The sequence below is a fragment of the Ochotona curzoniae genome, unplaced genomic scaffold (genome assembly GCF_017591425.1).
Source record: "Ochotona curzoniae isolate NIBS_2020 unplaced genomic scaffold, NIBS_Ocur_1.0 contig_46, whole genome shotgun sequence".
NCBI lineage: Eukaryota > Metazoa > Chordata > Mammalia > Lagomorpha > Ochotonidae > Ochotona > Ochotona curzoniae.
In genome coordinates, this window is record NW_024466340.1 from 9,153,615 (window position 1) to 9,174,182 (window position 20,568).

At 54.5% G+C, this 20,568-nt stretch overlaps 1 protein-coding gene across 6 annotated transcripts in view; it reads left to right on the forward strand.

Annotated features, from left to right (window-relative positions):
* Positions 1-19,773, forward strand: part of LOC121160943 (splicing factor SWAP) — a 49,654-nt gene extending 29,881 nt beyond the window's left edge. For 2 of the 6 annotated variants that reach the window (XM_040987149.1, XM_040987153.1), the window contains 10 exons: positions 1,020-1,151; positions 1,514-1,607; positions 2,477-2,648; positions 8,867-9,097; positions 9,771-9,961; positions 13,376-13,653; positions 15,536-15,661; positions 16,999-17,181; positions 17,961-18,033; positions 18,189-19,773. In XM_040987149.1, the coding sequence (XP_040843083.1) occupies positions 1,020-1,151; positions 1,514-1,607; positions 2,477-2,648; positions 8,867-9,097; positions 9,771-9,961; positions 13,376-13,653; positions 15,536-15,661; positions 16,999-17,181; positions 17,961-18,033; positions 18,189-18,254 (1,546 nt within the window). In that variant the 3' untranslated portion in view covers positions 18,255-19,773. Of the gene's footprint in view, positions 1-1,016; positions 1,152-1,513; positions 1,608-2,476; positions 2,649-8,866; positions 9,098-9,770; positions 9,962-13,375; positions 13,654-15,535; positions 15,662-16,998; positions 17,182-17,960; positions 18,034-18,188 lie in introns of all 6 variants that reach the window. The other 4 variants (XM_040987151.1, XM_040987154.1, XM_040987150.1 and 1 more) reach the window with 3 other exon arrangements.
* The last annotated feature ends 795 nt before the right edge of the window (positions 19,774-20,568 follow it).

The window sequence follows — 20,568 nt, forward strand, 5'->3', positions numbered from 1 at the left end:
GGCCATCTGGGTCACGTACACAGGTTCACAGTTGAAAGGAAGACAGAAGCAGCCACAGTGTAAAGCTTCCCGTGGAGTCTTCACCAGAAGGGACCCCCGTCTCTGGTGGGTCATCACCTCGGGCAGAATCACCATGAGGTGAAGTTAAAGTGGTCAGGCAAGGATTGTGGCATAGCAGATAAACCTGCCATCTGCAGCACCAGCATCCCAGGTCACTGGTTGGAGTCCTACTGCTCTGCTTCCCATTCGGCTTCCTGCTAATACACCTGGGAGAGCAGAGGAGGCCCACGTGCTTGGGCCCCTGCACCGACGGGGAGACCCAGAGGAAGCTCCAGGCTGCTGGCTGTGGCCCCCACAGCCTGGCCATTTGTGTCCATTTTGGAAAGTGAATCAGTAAATGATGATCTTGCTTTTGCTTTGGCTCTCCTTTAAAAAAAAAAAAGAAAGAAAGAAATTAAGCTGCCTGCAAGCTTGCAGAGTTGCCTACAGGGAAGGATCCTGAGTATGTCTTGTCTCTCAGGCTGTTGGCAAGCCTGGGTCGGGTCGGGCCCTCAGGAGAGAGTGACAGGGCAGGCACCTGCCCCAGGTTGGGCTCCTTTGGGGCTTGTGGGTGAACAGAGGCCACAACGGGGACTTGGCCACAGGGGCTGGGATGTGTCCCATCTGAGAGAAGCTCAGAACATCTGACAGGGCATGTGTCTTTCCGTGACAGTGGCCTGCATTCTGACCACGCAGAGGAGGTTACACAAGAAAGAAGTCCCTGAACCAGGCTTCAGCTTGTGACTCATTCTGGGGTTCCTGAGGATGAGCTCAGGAGGGACATGAGGGCAGAACAGACCTGCGTCTGTTGCTTCCTTTTCATTGAGTCATGACCTCTGCATCCCTGTGTGGATGCACTGACTAGTTTAAGTGCCCCCTGCGTCACTGACTAGCTCTGCAGCACAAGCTGGCTTCAGGTGAAGGACCCTTGCCTATCGCTGTGCTGCACGGGGCAGGCACTCACCAGCCTCTTTCCACAGTGCACTTGCCCCCATGGCTGCCATCATCCCCCCGCCCCCTGACATCCAGCCTGTGATCGACAAGCTGGCAGAGTACGTCGCTAGGAATGGCCTGAAATTTGAGACCAGTGTTCGTGCCAAGAATGACCAGAGGTAGGCTGAAGTTCTCAAACCTAGTCACATCATTGCTTTGTCTTTAGGTAAATACATGTGATAATCATCTTGTTAAATTAAAGAGTTGGGTGGCACTTTATCTGTGTTTAATTGTAGTGCCTGTCGGTGTGTGCCAAGTGCAGTTGTGGCAGCTGACTAACAGGCTAGAAGTCGTTCTTTTCACAGTCTGCCTTAAAACCCCGACACAAGCATTTGTTTCTGAAAAAAATGAAGTAAAGCATGAAACCTGTGGTTAGGTCTGCAGTGTGGTGAGGCGGGAGCCCAGACTGGCATGTGGGCAGCCAGGTGCCCAGTGAGCAGCCCAGGCTGTCTAAGTGACCTGTGTGCCTTCCTGCTCACAGGTTCGAGTTCCTGCAGCCATGGCACCAGTACAACGCCTACTATGAGTTCAAGAAGCAGTTCTTCCTGCAGAAGGAAAGGAGCAGTGGTCCACAGGTACAGGGGGCGGTGAGGGTGACTCTGAGCAGACACCGTGTGCAGGTGCAGAGTGAGCTGCTGCTGCTGCTTCACAGATAACAGTCAGCAGGAGACCTGTTGACCACGTCCACTCACGTTCCCTGTGCATGGTCTGTGTTCCAGCATGTTTGCTCAGCCAGTGGAGTTGTGAGGGATTCGTTGCCTGATGGTTGTGACTGCTTCTGACAGAGGCCCTGTCTTCGTGTCTGTCATGTTGCTTTAAGTCTGTCCAACAGAAACATGCGGCCCAGCACGGTGGCCTAGTGGCTAAAAGTCCTCACCTTGAACGTGCTAGGATACCATATGGGCGCCGGTTCTAGTCCCAGCAGCTCCACTTCCCATCTAGCTCCCTGCTTGTGGCCTGGGAAACCAGCCCAGAGTGTTGGGACCCTGCACCTATGTGGGAGACCTGGAAGAAGTTCCTGGCTCCTGGCTTCGGATCAGTGCAACACCAGCTGTTGTGGTCACTTGGGGAGTGAATCATAGGACAGATCTTCCTGGCTCCCAGGCTGAGTGCCTGTTGGAGCATTTCTGCTTGGCCTGTGGCTCTCCCTAGCTTGGCTGAGTGGACGCCTGGCCTGTCACTCCCCTCTGGTCTTTGTGTATCATTGCACAGACAAAGGAAGTGGGCCCATCTGTAGGCGTGCAGAGTGAGTGGTTTTCCGCAGGGCTGTCAGAGGAAGCAGTCTGCAGGCAGCACTGCAGTGTTCTCAGCAGGCAGCTTCGCACTCTGAGTGGCAGCACCCTTCCACACGGGGTCATCTGGGTCTGTCTAAAGAGAGTTGCCTGGTTCCGGCACATTCTGTACAGTGTCTTAGGCAGCAACTGTGACTGCTCAATCTCGCTAGGCTGTGTCAACACCAGAAGAGGCCCCTGCAGAACCTGCTGCTGAAAAGTCCCATGATGGCGGGGAGGACGGAACTCCAGAGGGCACGGTTGATGTGGGAGGCAGAGGAAGCTCCTCCGGGAAGAGAGAAGTGCCACCTGGCAAAACCCTGGCTGACGGGAAACTGGTCAAAGGTAAGGTCAGTGAAATGAGGTCCTGGCCTTGTGTTCTGAGACTGAGCCGGGGGGCGAAGGGGCAGCATCTTCTGTGATTCCGGAGGGTCGTGCGGCTGCCTGCTCAGCATCTGGGATTGTTGTACAAGCTTCTGAAACTGCAAACATTGTGCCAGCGAAGGTCAGCTTCTTGGTTTGTCGGAGCAGGTGCACTGAGGATCTACCAGCAGTAACCCGCTTCCTCAGGGTTGGTTACAGGTCATGTTCTCGGAAGGTTTTCGTGCAGCAGGTCCCACTGTGTGTAAATGCCAGAACAATATCAAGCAGAAATAAAAGCGGAGGACTGTGAGGCCGACCATAAGGCAGGAGCTGATTTCACCTGGTGGGAGTAAGAAAGACCTGGAGAGATGGGTGCTCATCTGAGTCCAAGGGTGAAGGAATGAGATTCCCAGAGGGGGGAACACAGCCCTGGGCAGAGAGCCCTAAAGTGAGTGGGCCCAGGGACTCCACGCGAGGTGCTGTGGAGCAGGATCTGATGCAAGGTGGCCATGTCATGGGGCCCTTGGAGTCTGTCCGAGCTGGTAAGGCTGATTTTGCGGGTCTTGGATCCTCTAGTCAAAGAGTGGAGAGGCTGAGGCAAAGGAACTACTGAGGTTTGTGGTAGAAGTCAGAGTGGTACAGGCAGAGCATTTGGTCAGAGGAGAGAACAGCACAGATGTGGGGAGCACAGACATGGTCCAGACAAGGAAAACTGCCTTCGTGTGGAAAAGCAGGCAGAGGGACCAACGAGGAAAGGTCCCCGGAGCTCTCACATCTTCCTGGCCGCCTTGTCTGTGGTTGAAATAACCCAAGGAGAGTCAGCAACAGTCCTAAGACAGTGTTGCTGTACAAACCAGGAGGCAGCACCACCTCATGTCCAGGACAGGCCCGGTTGGAGTTTCAGTCCAAATGGAGAAGAGATCCCTTTGGACCACGTTGGTCACAGAGGAGTAGCCAGGAGACAGTAGCACCCCAAGAAAGCCCCTCAAAGGCCAGGTCTGCCCCCATGGGTCCTGAATCCCCCATAGGAGACATGAAGGAGGCCTGCTGGGCCCCAGGCAGCTGTCCTGGCATGGCTGCTGCTCCACTGGCTGGGGGGTTCACCTCCTTCCTCTGCCCTGCAGCCCTCAGGGCACAGATGGAGCCCAGCAGCTCTGGGTTCCAGAGGACATGGGCGGCTCTGTGAGTGGGCAGGAGAGCCGGAGGACACAGGCGGCTCTGTGAGTGGGCAGGAGAGCCGGAGGACCCTGAGGAGCAGCTAGGGGCCATTCAAGTCTCTCCATTTGTATTCCACAAACTGGAGCAGTTGATAATCTGGTCCTGTTACAGTGGAAGGACTGAAGATCAGCTTGGGGGAGAAGACAAAGTGAGAAACCCCACATCTGGATGGAGATAGAGGAGGCTACCAGGTGGGAGCGGGCAGGTGTCACGGCATGTGGGCACTGGGCTCCAGCAGCAGGTACCCCTGACCCGGCGCAGCCTGCAGATGACGCACCCCACAGGCAGGGCCACAGCTGCCAGAAAAACAACCTGTCTATCCTGCATTGGTAGTAACTTCAACATACCAGGTAAAGCAAAGCAAGCTTGAACTCAAGAGCTTAAGAAGACACTGCGAAGTGCATGTCACAGTAAAAGCCGAGGCAGGAGGACAGGAAGGGGCAGGAGTACAGATGGACGCAGAACAAGTGTCAGCTCAGGGTTAAGGTGGCTCCTGGCTGTCCCGTCTCCTGGGGGAGTCCCTGACTTCACATGCCAGCTTTACACCCCGTTTCCAGATTCCTACCCTGAACTTTCACAGGGAATGGCTCTGGTGTTTGGGTCACTCCTGCCCACATGGGAGATGTCCCAGCACCGCTGATAGGAGCTATGGATAGAGAGCTTCTGTGACTCTCTGCCTTTCTAATAAATACATTTTAAAAATCAGAACAGAGAAAAGAAGGAATGACTAAGACAATAATACATGACCAATAAAATACATAGTTACTGTATCAGTTTAGTACAGAAAAACACAAACGTAAGTTTATACCCTGACAAAAAATACTTTAAAATATATGTTTGAGTTTGAATAAATTTGAGATATTTTCTAAGAAAATGTAAATTGCTAAAGTTGTTTGAGTCAAAGGTGGGAAACTGGCCCAGGTCGACAACTGTGAAGAACTTGAAAGCACTGCTGTGGCTGGGCAGTGGGCCCAGCCGCTCGGCAGTCAGCAGCACCGTGTCCCGAGTGTAAAAAAGAGAGACCTTTGAAAGTGCTTGGAGCTTGGTGCTGTCCAGACCACTGTCGCTGAGCCCACTTGTGTGTCCAGGTCATAACCAGACCATGAGCCCGAGGGCTTGTTCCAGAAGCCAGCCCCGGGTGGCCAGCACCAGCGCTCTGGCCATTGTCCTTGTGCATTTCAGTTGGTGCTCCTGAAATTAGGGTGTGCAGCTTCCTCGGTGCTGGGAACACACATCACATACAATGGCATCAGAAATATCCAGTGTTTACGTGTAAGCAACAAAACTATAAAAGTAGATGAAAATATGAGAAATTCATCTTTGATCATGTTTCTAAGAACCAAAGCTATTTGTGTCAAATCGGTCAGGCTGCAGACTGAGGCAGAGCGGTGGCCGCACCAAGTGGTAGCTTGCATCAGTGACGGCTCTTGGGGGCCTTGGAAGACAGTCTGTTTGACAGTGGGGAAAAGGCTGACAAAAAGGACAGAACACTTGTCCTCTGAAATGGACAGGAACAATGCCCCATGATGGAGGGGCTTGAGGCAGCAGGTCCTTCTAAGCGCATTCCCAAGAGGACTCTGACAGACCAACCACATGCTGGCAGAAATGCCTTCCAGGCCACGGGGTTCACCTGCCTGCCTAGCCAAGGGTGTTCACTGTGGCCATTGAAAATAAGAGTTGGTACACAGTCATGGGAGATTAGGAAGCAAATTGCCGTAGCCTTAAAACTGGCTACCATTTTTCAAACGATTTGTGCTGACGTGGAAAGATGTATAGTTTGGTGTCATTGAGTGGGGTCTGCATTGTGGAGACATCACAAAACCGTGCTGGGCAGCTCAGCCTCTCAGCGCCGGCTGCAGATGCGGTAGGCACGGCATGTTCTGCTCACAGCCAGCTTCTCTGGAATGAGTACAAGGAGCACACGCTCGGAACCAGAAGTGGCTCAGTGTCACAGCTGGGTTGACTGGCAGCATCGGCGTGTCTGCACAGTGTCACCACCAGCAAGTGAAGGACCTGCTCCTGGGCGCATTAGAGAGCCGCGGTCGGGCCGGAGCCAAGGCTTGAACCAGTGTCCACTCTGGGAAGCAGCGGCGACGCTCAGTGTGGGTCCTGCCATGTGGGAGGCCAGGACCGAGCTCTTAGCCCCAGACTTTGTTTTGCCTGTGGGTGAGCACTGCTGAACACCGGAGCCAGGAGCTTCTTCCAGGTCTCCCACTGTATGCAGGGGCCAAAGACCTGCCATCCTCTGCTGCTTTCCCAGGCCACAAGCAGGGAGCTGGATGGGAAGTGGGGCAGCCGGGATTCGAGCTGGAGTGCACGTGGGACTGGGATGCCGGCACCACAGCTGCAGACTCAGGGTACTGTGCCGTTGTGCTGCCCCAGAGCGTCTCCATTTTCAGTTCAGTCCCCAGTGTACATGGAGTAACAGCAGTGTGGGCCTACTGCTTAGACCTCGCCCCCCACATAAGAGATACCATTGAAAATCTACTCACCCAACCCAATCTGTTGTGACCATTTTGGGAGTGAAATTCACTCCCTGGGGCTGGCGTTGTGGCTTGGCAGGATAAGCCAAAGCCTCCCACACCAAATTATATCTGGGCACAGGGCCAAGACCCAGCAGCTCTACTTCTGATCCAGTTCTCTGCACATTAGAAAGTAGAAGAAGGGCGTTTGTTCTTTGTATCAGAGTCTGGGCAGTGGGCTTGTGGGAGCGTGAGGTTTCAGGCATGCAGGGGGCCTGGAGAATGGTGCTGGTATGGGTGGGCTTGTTTGGGCATAGGGGTGCTCGTTGGGGTGGGCAGGCTCATGGGGGCGTAGGGGTGTGGGCTTGCTGGGGGCTTTGGGAGATGGCACTGGTGGGACTGTGCGAGGACCTGAGGGCTCACACCCAGGCAGGCAAAGCAAGCCTGGTGATTTCCTCATGTGCTTGGTCCCAGGCAGGGGTGGGTGGGGGGGGGGACTCTAGGTTAGCAGTCTACTGTGGTGTGCTGGTGGACCGGGTTTGGGGAGTTGTGAATGTGCTTGGATCCTGGGTGGGCAGAGGGGTAGGGTACCAGGCCAGCACAGCGGCCAGGAGATTGGGTCCCTGGTGGGCAAGCAGAACTCTAAGCCAGCATGTCATCCTTGGAACAGCAAGATTGATAGCATTTCACAACTATTGAAACCACTTGAGCAGAACGCTTGGAGCATGCTGCACATCAGGGCTCCTGGAGTGACATCGGGTGGCCGTTCCCCAGGTACTGATGCGGTTAGGATGCTGCGTTAGGCTTCTCCTGTTCTCCTCCCTCTTCCCCCAAATACAGGAAGAAGACAAGGCAAATTTAGAAACAAAGGTCTCACCCACTTTCCTCTAATCATCAACCCTCTCCACCCCAGTCAGTGGTCCACATGGCATGCAGCTGTCTCAACTATGTAAACATCATCAAAAATAAGTGAAAGTAAATAAGTAGCATAAGATGGCCCCAAAATTTGATTCCCTCCATCCATGTGGGATACACAGCACATGGAGCTCCTGGCTTTGGCCTAGCTCTAGCTGTTGCAGCCATTTGGGAAATAAACCTTCAGATGGAAAGATCTCTGTCTCTCCCTCCTTCTCTGTGATTCTGCCTTTTTAGATTTTTTTTTTTTTCTTAAACCAGAAAGGCATATACAGGAAAAAAGGAGATACAGAGAGAAAGATCTTCCATCCACTGGTTCACTCCCCAAATGGCCGCAACGGCCTAAGCTGTTAGCTGTCAGTTGAGCCAATCTGAAGCCAGGATCCAGGAGCTTCTTCCGGGTCTTCCATGTGGGTGCAGGTTCCAAGGCTTTGGACCATCCTTGACTGCTTTCCCAGGCCACAGGCAGGGAGCTGGGTGGGAAGTGGGGCTGCCTGACACAAGCCAGCACCCGTAACAGCAACAATACAGTGCAGTTGCATCACATTACATGGTCAGCTGCTTTAGGATTTTAACTGGTAAACGATTCCTTTCCCAACATGTAGCATTGTTAGCGTCTCCTAGCACGTGTGGACTTGGACTGTAAAATGCCCGAAGTGGAGAGAGCCTTCATGTAGCTGGTCAGCCTTGGCCTGCCCTGCTACGAGCTCTAGCGCTGGGATCTGAGCCTCTTCTTGAAGAGGGCTGCGGCCAGGACCCACTTCTCTCCTAAAGCTGCTGGTTTGAAGAACCCTTAAAATCTCCTTCTTTGCATGCTGAATATCCTTCATGGTTTGAAAAGTAAAGTGTCGTACTGCATCAGTTAGCTGTTGTGGAGAATGTTTGCCACTCTGTCTAGAAGAGAGGGATGGGAGTACTGGAAAGGTTTCTCATGATCACATTTTGTAGGTTTCTGGGGTAGAGGGGGATACAGCAGCCTAATTTATGTTCTGTTAGCTGTCAGTTGTTCTTACAGATGGAGAGGATTGTCTTAACTACCTGTCACAAAGTAGACGTGATAAATACTAGCTGGATGGGTTCTGTGATTTTGTTATGTAAGCAAAGGTTTCTACAGTTGGCATTTTTTTTTTCAAAAGTCACATCGTAAACCTCCAAAGTGCACATTGAACTGCATGCTGAACTCGGAATACATTGTAAAGAAGAAAAAATGACCAAGAATTGGCCATTTAAAATCGCAGGTGACCACATTTTGGCACTCAACAAGTGGGTCCCTGTACAGTTCCGGGGGTAGCGCTGTGACCATGCAGGCTGCACTGGACTCAGCCTGGGGCCCGCTCCCCAGCCCCCTGCATGCCACAGGCATAGAACAGGACAACTTTGACTCTGTGAACGTCCCTCCTGCCCACGTAGCTTCTCATGAGATGTGGCTCCTGCACAAGCCACCCTGCCACTCGCTGATACTCGGGTGGTTGGGGACCTGTGACAGTACCTACTGTGTGCGTCTCAGTACCTAACACCCCACCTTCCCCCTGCTCATAGCTTCCTGTGACAGTACCTACTGTGTGCATCTCGTTACCTAACACCCTGCCTTCCCCCTGCTTGTAGCTTCATTTGCTCCAATAAGCTTTGCCATCAAGGCCAAGGAGAATGACCTCCTGCCCCTGGAGAAGAACCGAGTGAAGCTTGATGATGACAGCGACGAGGGCGAGGAGAGCCCCGAGGGTCCGGAGAGCTCGGCTAGTGCCACGCACCCGCAGCCAGCCGCCACCCCGCCACGTGTGATCTCGGAGGAAAAGAAGCCCCAGCTGACCCAGGAGGAGCTGGAAGCAAAGCAAGGTGGGTGTATCTGCCAGGCCATTGACACTGAGACTACACGGCTCTGCCACCGAGGGACCTGGGTGGCCTGCCAACCGGGAGCAGGGTGCTCTGCACATGCCAGCAGGAGTCTGACTGGAGTCACAAAGTAGGCACCAGCAGGCACCACTGTGGGTCACCCTCCACACTGCACTGGCAGCCCTGTCCTATCTGTCAGCCGAGTCCTGGGGCCCATGACGATGGTGTGTCTACACGGATGGCCCACGGCACAGTCCAAGCCTGTTGGCAGCAGCACTGGGGGAACGCAGTGAAGGAGCTGACTGCTGTGTCTGCTTCTGAGCTCTCCTGACTGGTTTTCTGTGCACATACACACCGTTGAGGCAGTGTTGACGAAAGGTGTTGGGCTGCAGTGACCTCTTGGTCAAGTTCCTGCGTTGTGCCAGAGCGGTCCTCTTGTGTGTGAATCTGTGCCACGGGATGTGCACTGACCGGCTGCTTGGGTCATTTGGACCAGGTTTCTTCCTCAGAGTGTTCATTGCCTGGTAGGAGTGAACGTTTTGGGGGCTGTGTTCTGAGGTTTCCATCACCCCAGCTTTCACTGGGTGAACTCCATCACCACCTAACATTGAAAGTTAACAGCAAGGTGAGCTCGCACTTGCTCCCTGCTTCACTTCTCCCTCTGTTTGTTCCTAAGCCAAACAAAAGCTGGAGGACCGGCTGGCCGCTGCTGCCCGGGAGAAGCTTGCCCAGGCTTCCAAGGAGTCAAAGGAGAAGCAGCTGCAGGCAGAGCGCAAGAGGAAGGCAGCTCTGTTCCTACAGACCTTGAAGAACCCCCTCCCCGAGGCAGACACCGGCAGGACCGAGGACAGTGCTGCCGGCATGGAGGTACTTTCAAGAACATCTTGTGTGGCTGAGGGCCTGAGCAAGGGCGCATGGGCGCACACCAGGTGCCACCAACAGGGAATCAGGCTCCCTCTTGTATCTGTGGGTGGGGTTGGCATTGTGGCCTGGTGCTGGCATCCCAGGTGAGCACTGAACTGAATCCCAGCTGCTCCACTGTACTCCAGCTCCTCCTGCTAGTGTGCCTGGAAAGGCAGCAGGCTGACTCAGCCATTTAGGAGGTGATCTCACTACCCTTCTCTGTAAAACTCCGCCTTTTAAGTAAATTAAATCTTTGAAATGGAAACAAGAAAAATGGCTGAGGTTCCAGTGACACACAGAGAGCAGCTACAGGGCCAGCCCCTGGGGCGGCCTGTCAGGGCTGCAGGCAGTGACCATAGACACACACAGAGCAGCTGCAGGGCCAGCCCCTGGGCGGGCTGTCTCCCAGGTCTGCAGGCCCACTATGTCACTGAGCTCTCCTCACACAGACGTCCTATGCCCATGTCTAGTCAAAGCAGCGTCCTGATTCAAAAGGGAGATGAGACATGACCACCGTTGCCTTTCCTTCAGAGTCAACAGCACTTTGTCCACGTAGTGTGTCCAGGGTCACGACCGTGGCCTCAGCAGGGTCCTTGTGAGGCACCTGGGACCCTGTACCCCCTGAGACCAGCGACCTGTACAGTCGGCCTCTTCGGCAGCAGCAGAGCACTTCGAGTTCACATGAGACCACTACTTCCCATCATACTGGTTAGCAATCTACGAGTTTTAGATTGTTAAAATGGTTCTGTTTCTTTTGTTCTGAATTTATACTTCAGAAATACCTAGGGATACTGGGAGTTCAGCAATGTGCTGGAGATGAAAGTGCAGTGTGACACACCTTGGCATCTTACCAAGCTATAGAACCACGGGTCAGAAGTAGCTTCAAGGCCAGCATTGCGGCCAGTGCCTGTGGCACAGTACAAGTCCCAGCTGCCCCACTTCCCATGCAGCTCCCTGTTGATGCATCTGGGAGAGCAGCGAGGACGGCTGAGTGCTCGGGCCCCTGCCCCACAGGGGGGGTCTGGATCTTGGCTCCCATCTGGCCCAGCTCCAGGTGAACTGGCCGATGGAAAATCTGTTTCTGTAATTTGTTCAGATAAAAAATAAATCTTAAAAAATTATTCATTCTATACACATGCATCATAGACATATACATATCAGGAGTAGCTAAAGTAGCTTCAAAAGTGTGCCTTTGTGATTGTGTGGTGTTTTTTTTTGCACTATTTTGTGTTAGATTTATTTTATTTATTTGGAAACCAGAGACAGAGATGTTCTGTCTGCTGGTTGACTCCACAGACACCTATAACAGCCAAGACTGGGCCACGGACTCTGGCCTGGCTTCCTTCGAGTGGCAGAGGTGCAAGTACTTATGCCTAGCCAAGCACATTAGCAGGGAGTGGGATCAGAAGTGGAGCAGCCAGGAGTTAACCCACGTTCCAGTGGGAGGCGGACAACTTCCCTTGTGGTTTTGAAAGTGCAGTTACAAATAGGAATTTGGGAAACGTGTCTCACTCTACTTTCCTTTCAAAAGAAGAGTACTGGGTCATGATTTCTGGTTTTAAGACTCTTCTGGCTTCAGGAGCAGGGAAGGAACAGACACTCCCTGCTCGGCATGAGCAGGCGGGCACACACCTTGGCCTTGCTCCCTGAGCCTGAGGAGGGCCTCGCAGGTGCTGACCTGGTGAGTGTGCCCCTGGGCCTCTGCGGGCACCAGCCACACCACATTTCCCCAGGTCCCAACATGTCTCTGTCCTAGGCTCGTCCCTGTGATGTGGGGTGGGCCCTCAGCCACAGGGCCATCACTACAAGCAAAAACTCAGCATGAAGTATCTAGCTTCTGTGGGTGTGCACTGCAGGCCGCATCAGCTTCCAGGGTCAGTCGTCAGCGCGGGGCCCCCTGCAATCTGTGGAAGGCTCAGTGGTACAGGCTGTTAGGGTGGGAAAAACAGCAGCTGCCTCAGACCTCACTGTGCCAGCTGGATGTCCGTCAACACTCCCAAGTGCTCAGCAGTCTCATCCTCTCCTGACGTCTCCCTGACGTCCCCTCTCCAGGCAGCGTACTTGCGTGGACTGTGCAGCCGCTGTTCTGTGTGAGGAACACGGTGCGGTTGCTTGCTCACTCGCCCAGCCACTGGAGCGCAGTGACTGCTCCTGTGCCCTGCAGACTGCTCTGTTGGAAGCATCACATGTGCAGGTGTGACTTCACATGCTGTATGCTTGTTGATATGGGAAGGTCTTGACAGAACACAAAACGTGAACTTGGTATGTGAAATCTAAAAACATGTGCACATAAGACATGCCCAGTCCTGTGTGTGCCGGCTCCATTCATGGAGAAGAGCGAGTTGTACCCGTCTCAGCTGCTCTGGAGTGACATGTGACAGGCAGACCAGAGGGTGCTGCACGCAGATCCAGCTGTGTTCCTGAGCATGGGAGGAGCAGACTGAACCTGAGCTGCTCACTGTGGTCAGGTTGGCATCCAGGCAAGGAGGACAGGGAGTCCAAGCCGGCCATGCAGGCCCACGAGCCACTTCAGCAGGAAGGCTTGGGGCCAGGAACAGACCTGAAGGCCTGGGTACTGGTGAAATAACAGAGTTAGTGACCCAGAGACCTACGTGTGGGCCCACAGGAAGCCGTCTGTCATCCTACGCAAGCATGGGTGGAGGGCAGCACTTCCCCAGAAGAATGTGGGGTGGGCAGGTGGAGCAGCAGAAGGGCCCGCGTCACGGTTGTCCAGTGCCTCTCCCCAAGTTCTCATCTGCTTTTGCCACAACAGAAAAGTGTTGCCAGCTTCAGTGCCAATGTGTTGTCACATACTTGATGTCCTAAAAGGACTTAGGTGGGCAGTAAAATTTTAAATACTGCATAAAGTACTGACTTTTTAGAAGCTTTGCTTATTGATTCAGAAGACAGAGATCTTCCCTCTGCTGGTTTACACCCAAAATGGCTGCAGCTGCTGGCACTGGACCAGGCAGAAGCCTGGAACTTCCTTCAGGACTGCCAACTTGTTTCCCATCTACTTGGCCTCTGGATCCTCCTGGTCAGGCATTGTCCTCACTGTGTGTGTGGTGACCTTGGTCAGGGAGGACAGAAGGCTTTAGGGAAGTGCCTGCGCCCTGCAGAGGAGGCTGCTCCTTGACACCAGGGAGCGAGAGAGAAAATAGTTGCAGGTTATGAAAAGGTTTGACCTTCATGAGCCAGCGGCGTGCTGCCGCGGGTGCTGGTCTTGCCCACTGCATCCTTGCAGGGTTCTGCTGACAGACCCCAATGTCACAGTCCCCTTCGCCATCCCAGCCCTACAGTGAGTCCAGTAGCCTTGCTGAGGGATGATGTGTGTGTGAGACTCCCCCTTTTCATACCACATACGTGCTTTGTCCCCAGGAAGCCAGTGCTGCGCCGAGTCCTCTCTTGGTGGGAGGCAGACCGCTCCCTGCGTTGGATGCCGACAGCCCTGAGAGGCCTTCCAGCAGGAGCAGAGATGCGCCAAGAGAAGAAGAGAGAGAAAAGAAAAAGAAAAAGCACAAAAAAAGGTCCCGAACAAGATCACGTTCTCCCAAGGGCCACTCGTCATCCAAGTCTGGGTCCAGGTCCCACTCGAAAGCGAAGCACTCTCTTCCCAGTGCCTATCGGACGGTGCGGAGGTCGAGGTGGGTGTGCAGGTGGGCCCAGCCTCTGTCCTGTGTCTGTGGGAGGCTGGGTGCTGAAATGAGTGCAGCCATCACCAACAGGGGTGTGTGGGTGTGTGTCCCGCAGCCTGAACTTAAGCTTTTAAACATATTGTAAATGTCATTTTATCATCAACTACAATCAAGTTTAAAAAATGGGTTTTAGATTTTAGCACGCCCTGGCGGGAGCTTCACACACACATTAAGTGTGAAAGACCTGCAGGATGGCGTGCTGGGCTCTGGGTTCACCCGTCGGAGCCTCCCCGTGCTCCGCCAGCAGCTGCAGGTGCACGTGGAGATGAGGCAGCAGCGCAGAGCTGTGTCCCGCTAGCTCTCAGCGTCCGCTAGAGCCAGCACTGCCCCAGAAGCCTTCTCAGAGGAGCCAGTTTTTGAGAAAGCAGGAAAGATAAATTCCATTCTGGCAGCACTAATGCTATGTGTGGAAGTGGTTGATGTTCTTAGTTGAACAGTTTGAAAATGAAACGGGGGCAGCTTGCTGAGGTGTGGGCACATCCAGCTCCTGGCTCACCCTCGGCACAGTGCCCGCCATGGCTCTCTCCATCCTGACGGAAGGAAGGGGCACTCACACAGTGTGTCCACTGCCTGAAATTCAGTTTTGATGCTTAGGTGTTTTAAACAGCAAGACTAGAGCTTAAAACCAAGTGGTGTGTGTGTGTTTGTTTTTTCCAAGATTTATTTATTTTTATTGGAAAGTCAGATATACAGAGGAGAGCCAGAAAAGACCTTCCATCCACTGATTCAATCCCCAAGCGGCCACAATGGCCGGAGCTGCACCGATCTGAACCGGGAGCCAGAAGCCTCCTCCTTGACCATTCCATTTGTTTTCAGGAATGACAGGGGTGTTTTCCATGACCAGAGGAATGTGAGGATAAGTTGATCTTTGGAACAACACTGTGTCTTGTTTTGTGTTTTATTGTAATTAAAATAACTATATGGACCCTTTTGAAATGACAACATGAAGTTGCTCTTTATATCGTTTTTGAGAGGGTTGCCATGGAAACAGGTGTGAGAATCTTTTTCCCAAAATTATTTAGTACAAATTTCCCAAAACAGTCATTTTACTAAATGAGCAAATAACTAAAATATAAGTCCTCAACCAGTGTTAAAAGACCCTAACTCCCCTGGAGGGGTGAGAGTCTCCAGGTCTACCTGCTGTGTGTGCATTACAGCGCCACCCGAATGGGCAGAGCAGACGTGAGCAGTCACTTGGCTTGGCGCCTCGGCTGTTGTGGCCAAGCTCTGCACGGACTCGGGGCTGGGCTCTGCCCGTGATCCAGCACATTCTCCATCCGTGCCCAGAGGCCTGAGTCAGCATGAGCAAGCACAGTTGGCAGGCTCTCCTGCCTTCCTTGGGCAGCTAGAGATGGCCTGAGGCGGGGTAAGGTGTTGGTAGATGCCCCTGGGAGCCACGGCTGTTGGTAGAGAAGGCGGGGAGCAGACAATGAGGCAGCTTAACCAAAGACACACTGGCCATGAGGTCTGCTTCTGTCAGCCCCTGGGACCAGCAGCCCCAGCCCTGGTGATCTGAGCCTTGGTCAAAGGCTTGTCTTCAACGTGCTAAGTGTGGGATGAGAGAAAATAGCCTATATGAATGAGGTGGTGGTCCACGTGTCACTGCGGCCCTGGGGTGGTGGTCCGCGTGTCACTGCGGCCCTGGGGTGGTGGTCCACGTGTCACTGCGGACCTGGGGTGGTGGTCCGCGTGTCACTGCTGCCCTGGGGTGGTGGTCCGCCTGTCACTGCGGCCCTGGGGTGGTGGTCCGCGTGTCACCGGAATTTTGATGGCGGGGGTCTGCTCCCAGTGAAACGTGATTGAGTCTGTGCAGGCAGCTGACCTGGCTGTGTGTTTTGGTCAGGTCTCGCTCCCGATCTCCTCGCAGGAGAGTTCACTCCCCTGAGAGACGGCGAGAGGAACGGAGCATCCCCACTGCCTACCGGATGAGCAGCAGCCCCGGGGCCAGCAGGAAACGGACCCATTCCAGGTAGGTGGCCTAGACTTGCAGGGCACGTGTGTTTAAACCTGCCTGTGGGAACTCGGTCAGCACTGTGCTGGGTTTGGGGACGTGAACTGTCCAGTGGTTGCCAAAGGCCCACTCGTGTGCTGGTCACATGCAACCCAGCTCTCACAGGGCCTTGCATTGTATGCCATTTTCCCCTCTATTGGGCCCATACCCAGGTCCTCTTTCCCTTTCCTGTCAGGGAACAGAATGGAAATACAAGAGTTTCCTGTCTTAAAACTCCCAAGTTGGGAGGGCAGTCCCCATTGGGTGAGGTGGCCTGTGGCAGTGAACTTGAGCTTGTAGCTCCAAGAGAGGTCACAGAGGCCTGTGAGGGTTTGACCTCCCAGCCTGTGGTGGGCGCAACCTGGATTGTGAGAGAAGGTGGAAGGTTAGCTCTTGAGTGTGTTAAGTGAAGCCCCAGCCCTCCCACCCGCTGGGCCTGACAGCCTAGGACCCCCTTGACCAGCAGCTGAGCTGTCAGCGGAACATTGCTGATTGACCCTGGGGCTGCCATCCCGGCCCAGAGCTGCCTCCTCAGGCCTCAGCTGCTGTGCCTCCTCCCTACAGGGAGTTGAGGCCGACTCTGCTGTGGGGGCTGGACAGGGAATGCTGTATGATGGAACAGAGAATGTTCCAGAAATGTCCATGTCTACGTCATTCATCATATATGCTGGGGAGGTTCCCAGAGGGGACAGGCCTGAGTCCTACAGCATACTTGGCTCTTAGCAAGCACGTCTGTGCTTCAGGCTTTCTGGTCAGACGAGGAGGGCTGGCCCCACAGCATTATGAACATGGGCAGGTAGCATCTGGAAAGTATTTCCCACACAGGACTTGGGCCATCTGGCCGCGTGTACCTGGTGGCAGCAATAACAGCTGAGCTGAGGACTGCCGTAGCCAGGGCAGCCACTGGGCTCAGGTGTCCCCCAGTTGCGCGGCTGCATGCGTCTGTGAATGTGGGGCACGGCTTTCTGGAAACTGTCACCAAGTCAGCACAGAGAAGCAGTGTGAGTTGAGAACCACAGCTGCCTCCGACTTCCTGCTAAGAGACCCCTTCTCCAGGGTCTTGTCAACTGTGCCGATTGCTCCGTGAGTTCATAAAGTTAAAGGAATGTGACGAGTGATCATTTGCAGACTGTTGGGGACAGCAGGTCAGGTCACCTCCTGCAGTGCAACAGGGATGGCCCCAATCCTTGGAGCCTGCCACCGCCTGGGACAGAGAGATGGCTTCCTGCTGGCCTGCCTCAGACCCAAGCCCTCCCCAGACAGGACGTTGACCCTTCGCAACAAATGTGATTCTCTGAAAAGCGCTTTCCTTCCAGGAGTCCCCATGAGAAGAAGAAGAAGCGGAGGTCACGGTCACAGACCAAGTCGAAGGCCCGCTCGCCCTCGGGGTCGCCCAGGAGGCAGGCGGCACACCGGCCTGCAGCCCACGCCACCCACTCGGCCCACTCGGCCAGCATCTCTCCTGTGGAGAGTCGTGGCTCCAGCCAGGAGCGCTCCAGGTGACTCTGACCTTCAGATGTTTCTTGGCAGGGCTGGGTGGGGTAGGTGAAGAGGTCCAGGCCTGGGAAGGGCCATGCTGTCTCCAGGTGTCCTGAGCCGACAGGGTCTGTTCCCTTGGAAGCCAGATCCCTGGGGTGCTTGGGAGGAGGGGCACTGGAGGTACTCGGATGAGGCAGCAGCATTCTCAGGGAAGCTGCCAGTCCCCTGGGGCCACCACTCAGCCACACCCTCCTGCAGCCTGCTGCGTCTGGCCTGGGTAGAGGGTAGGACAGTAGGCAGCTTTCAGGGTCCATGTGACTCAGAGCTAGGCCATCAGCCACAGTGGCTGGGGACAGAACTGTAAGCGCAGCTGTTGGTCACGTCACGGTGGTGCGGCTGCTGGTGAAGGTAGCCCACTTGGTCAGGGGCTCTCCCCTCCGGGGTTGATGGAGCAGCTGCAGTCAGACACCTGCCCACCCCACTCATCAGCAGGGGCCTTTGGGACCCCTCTCACTGGGGCAGCTCTGGACAGAGGTGGCACAGGCAGCCCCTGACCCTGCACACACGCGGTGAGTGTCCACGGCCCTGTGGGTACGCTGCAAAAAGCTGTGCCTGCCACCAGATGGGACGTGGCCCAGCAGTCCTGACTGTTCTGAGATGCTGCTGTGGAGAGAGATTGCATTTCGTAAAGTGTTTCAAATGAGCATGACGTAACGGTGTCGGTGGTGTGGCTCACGCGCACAGCACTGTGCGTGGCTCACATCTGGGCTGTGTCTGAGCTGCTGCTCTCTCTGCCCAGGGGAGTCTCTCAGGAAAAGGACGGGCAGATCTCCTCCGCCATCGTGTCCTCGGTGCAGAGCAAGATCACTCAGGTGAGGAGTGGGGCTGGGGGCTGCCCCCCCAGGGGACTTGGGCACAAAGTCATGCAGCGGGGCTTGGGGCATGCCAGGAACGTGACACTGGCCTCATCTCACCTTGCCACCCATTCGCAGGATGCTCACGGTTCCCCTCCTGTCCCCCCACACAGGATCTCATGGCCAAAGTAAGAGCAATGCTTGCGGCTTCCAAAAATGTGCAGACCAGTGCCTCCTGAGACAGCCACCCACCACAGGGGCCCAGACTGGCACAGCAAGCCTGGCACAGCAAGCGCAGGGGCCGTGGTGGGCCGCAGCCCCAGCCCACCGAGGTCACAGCATGGGGAGGCTGAGGAGCTACAGGCTATGCGGAGCACGTCAGACTCACACCTGGGACCCTGTGGACAGTGGGTGGTTTTTGTAAATTAATTTTTGATGACATTTTCAGTTTAAGACTTTTTGACCAGCAATCTCTTACCTGTATATTTGTAAATAATATCATGTTTCTGTGAAAATGTATTATCAAATAAAATGGGAGGAAACCACCTTTTCTAGCTAGAACCTTGGGGCAGCTTCTTCCTTCATTGTTTGAGGGCTTTGTTCCCTCCCTTTGTCGTCCATTCGATGCAGCTGCGCGATGCGGGAGCAGGTGTGGGGTCTGCCCAGGCAGGGCGTGCCCTCCCCACCCTGACTGCAGCCCCCACATGCCATGGGCTCCTGTGGGGTTTCTTGATTGACCAAGTCATGTGTCACTCAGGGCCCTAGCTGTTGAGGCCTCACCTCTTGGTACCCACATGCTGGGCACATAAGGTGCTGGTCCTGATGTCAGAGGGCCCTGCTGGCTTGTCCGTCTGCTGCTGAGGCCCAGGACAGTCTCCTCATCCCCGCTATGTGGTGGTCCCTCTGCTCACTCAAGTCCTGCGCCCAGTCAGAGATCACAGCTGGAGCCGAGTCTGGGGGACAGGTGTGGGGTGCTGCAGGTTAGAGCTCCCCACCCCCACACCCCTGCACACTGGTCAAGGGCCTGCTTCCTCTGACTGGGGAGGCAGCAGATGGTGCGCCGTGTGGGAGACCTGGGTGGAGTTCCCAGTACATGCACATGCTCTCTCACTTAGCAAACAGTGCTAGTGAGGCAAGAAACCTGCCACCTTGGCCTCCTGGAGCTGATGTGGGCAGGACGGTCAGGAGACCGTCCTGAGTGGCCTGGAGGTGCCCAGGTGGGGCGGGCGGGGCGGAGCCAGCCCTCCAGGCGCCCACATCCCTGCAGGTACACTGCAAAAAGGTATGCCTGCCACCAGATGGCCTCTGCATGCAGTGTCTGAGATGATGATGTTGGCGCTCTCAGCACCTGCTCCCTCAAGGGACCTGTGGTTTCGGCTGGTACAGTGAAGACCCTGCAGGCACTGCCCCCGCGCAGCACCTGGAGATGGAGGTGCCAGCTGGGAGGTGGCACACAGCTGCCATCATGGGGAGCTGCTGGACGCACCATTCCACATGGTTGCCAGCTGGAGGGGCTGCTGGGTGCACCGCCATTTCCACACAGTTGCTGTCTGGGAGACTGCTTGGTGCACCCCGGTTTCCACATGGCTGCCGTCTGGAGGGGCTGCTAGCCACCAGGATTCGAGTGCCTTCTCAGGACTGTGGCGTCTTGGACGCCTTCATCTTGGCTGAGTCAGAGACATGAAAAGGTCTTATTTTAATTTGGTTTTTAAAGGTGAACAGCTTCAGAAATGCATCTGGGATTCTTTTTCTCTGAACTGTGTTGGATGTTTATTACTACAGTTGCATTTGTTACAGAACTGTACACCGCTAAACATATTAAAGAGTCTTGATTTGTATTGTTGTAAGGAATTATTATTATTATTACTGTTATTGTTACTATTGGAAGAGCAGATTTACAGGAAGAAGGAGATATGGAGAGAAAGATCTTCCATCTGCTGGTTCACTCCCCACATGGCTGCAACAGCCAGGGCTGAGCCTATCCGAAGCCAGGAACTTCCCTCAGGTCTCCCACGCGAGTGCAGGGTCCCAACGCTTTGGGCCGTCCTCGACTGCTGGATGGGAAGCAGAGCAGAGGGGACACAAACCAGCACCCATGTGGGGAACCAGCATTGCTGGCTGAAGATTAGCCAATTGAGCCATCACACTTGTCCCAATTGTTTGTTTTATATTTTGTCTCAACTTGCCATTTCTCTTGACATTTTTATTATTGTTTTTTAACATGGTTATTTCTTGAGCAGGCCTCCATTTATTAGGATTTCTAGGGACCATCTCCTCAGATGGAACTTGTGCCTGCCAGTCTTCCTTTCTGCTGTGTCCTGGCTTTGCTGTGCCGCTGTCCAGCGGCTGCTGAGGACAGCTAGGACTGCAGGGGGAGAAGCAGCAGCAGTCAGCACACTAAGCCACCACCTGCTACCCCAGCACCCCAGGTCTGCCAGTTTGAGCCCCAGCTTCCCACTCGTGTCTGAAAAGGCAGTGGAAGATGGCCCTGTCACACAGGAGGCGAGTAGCGCTCCCGGCATCACTGGCCCTGCCCTGCTGTTGTGATTACTT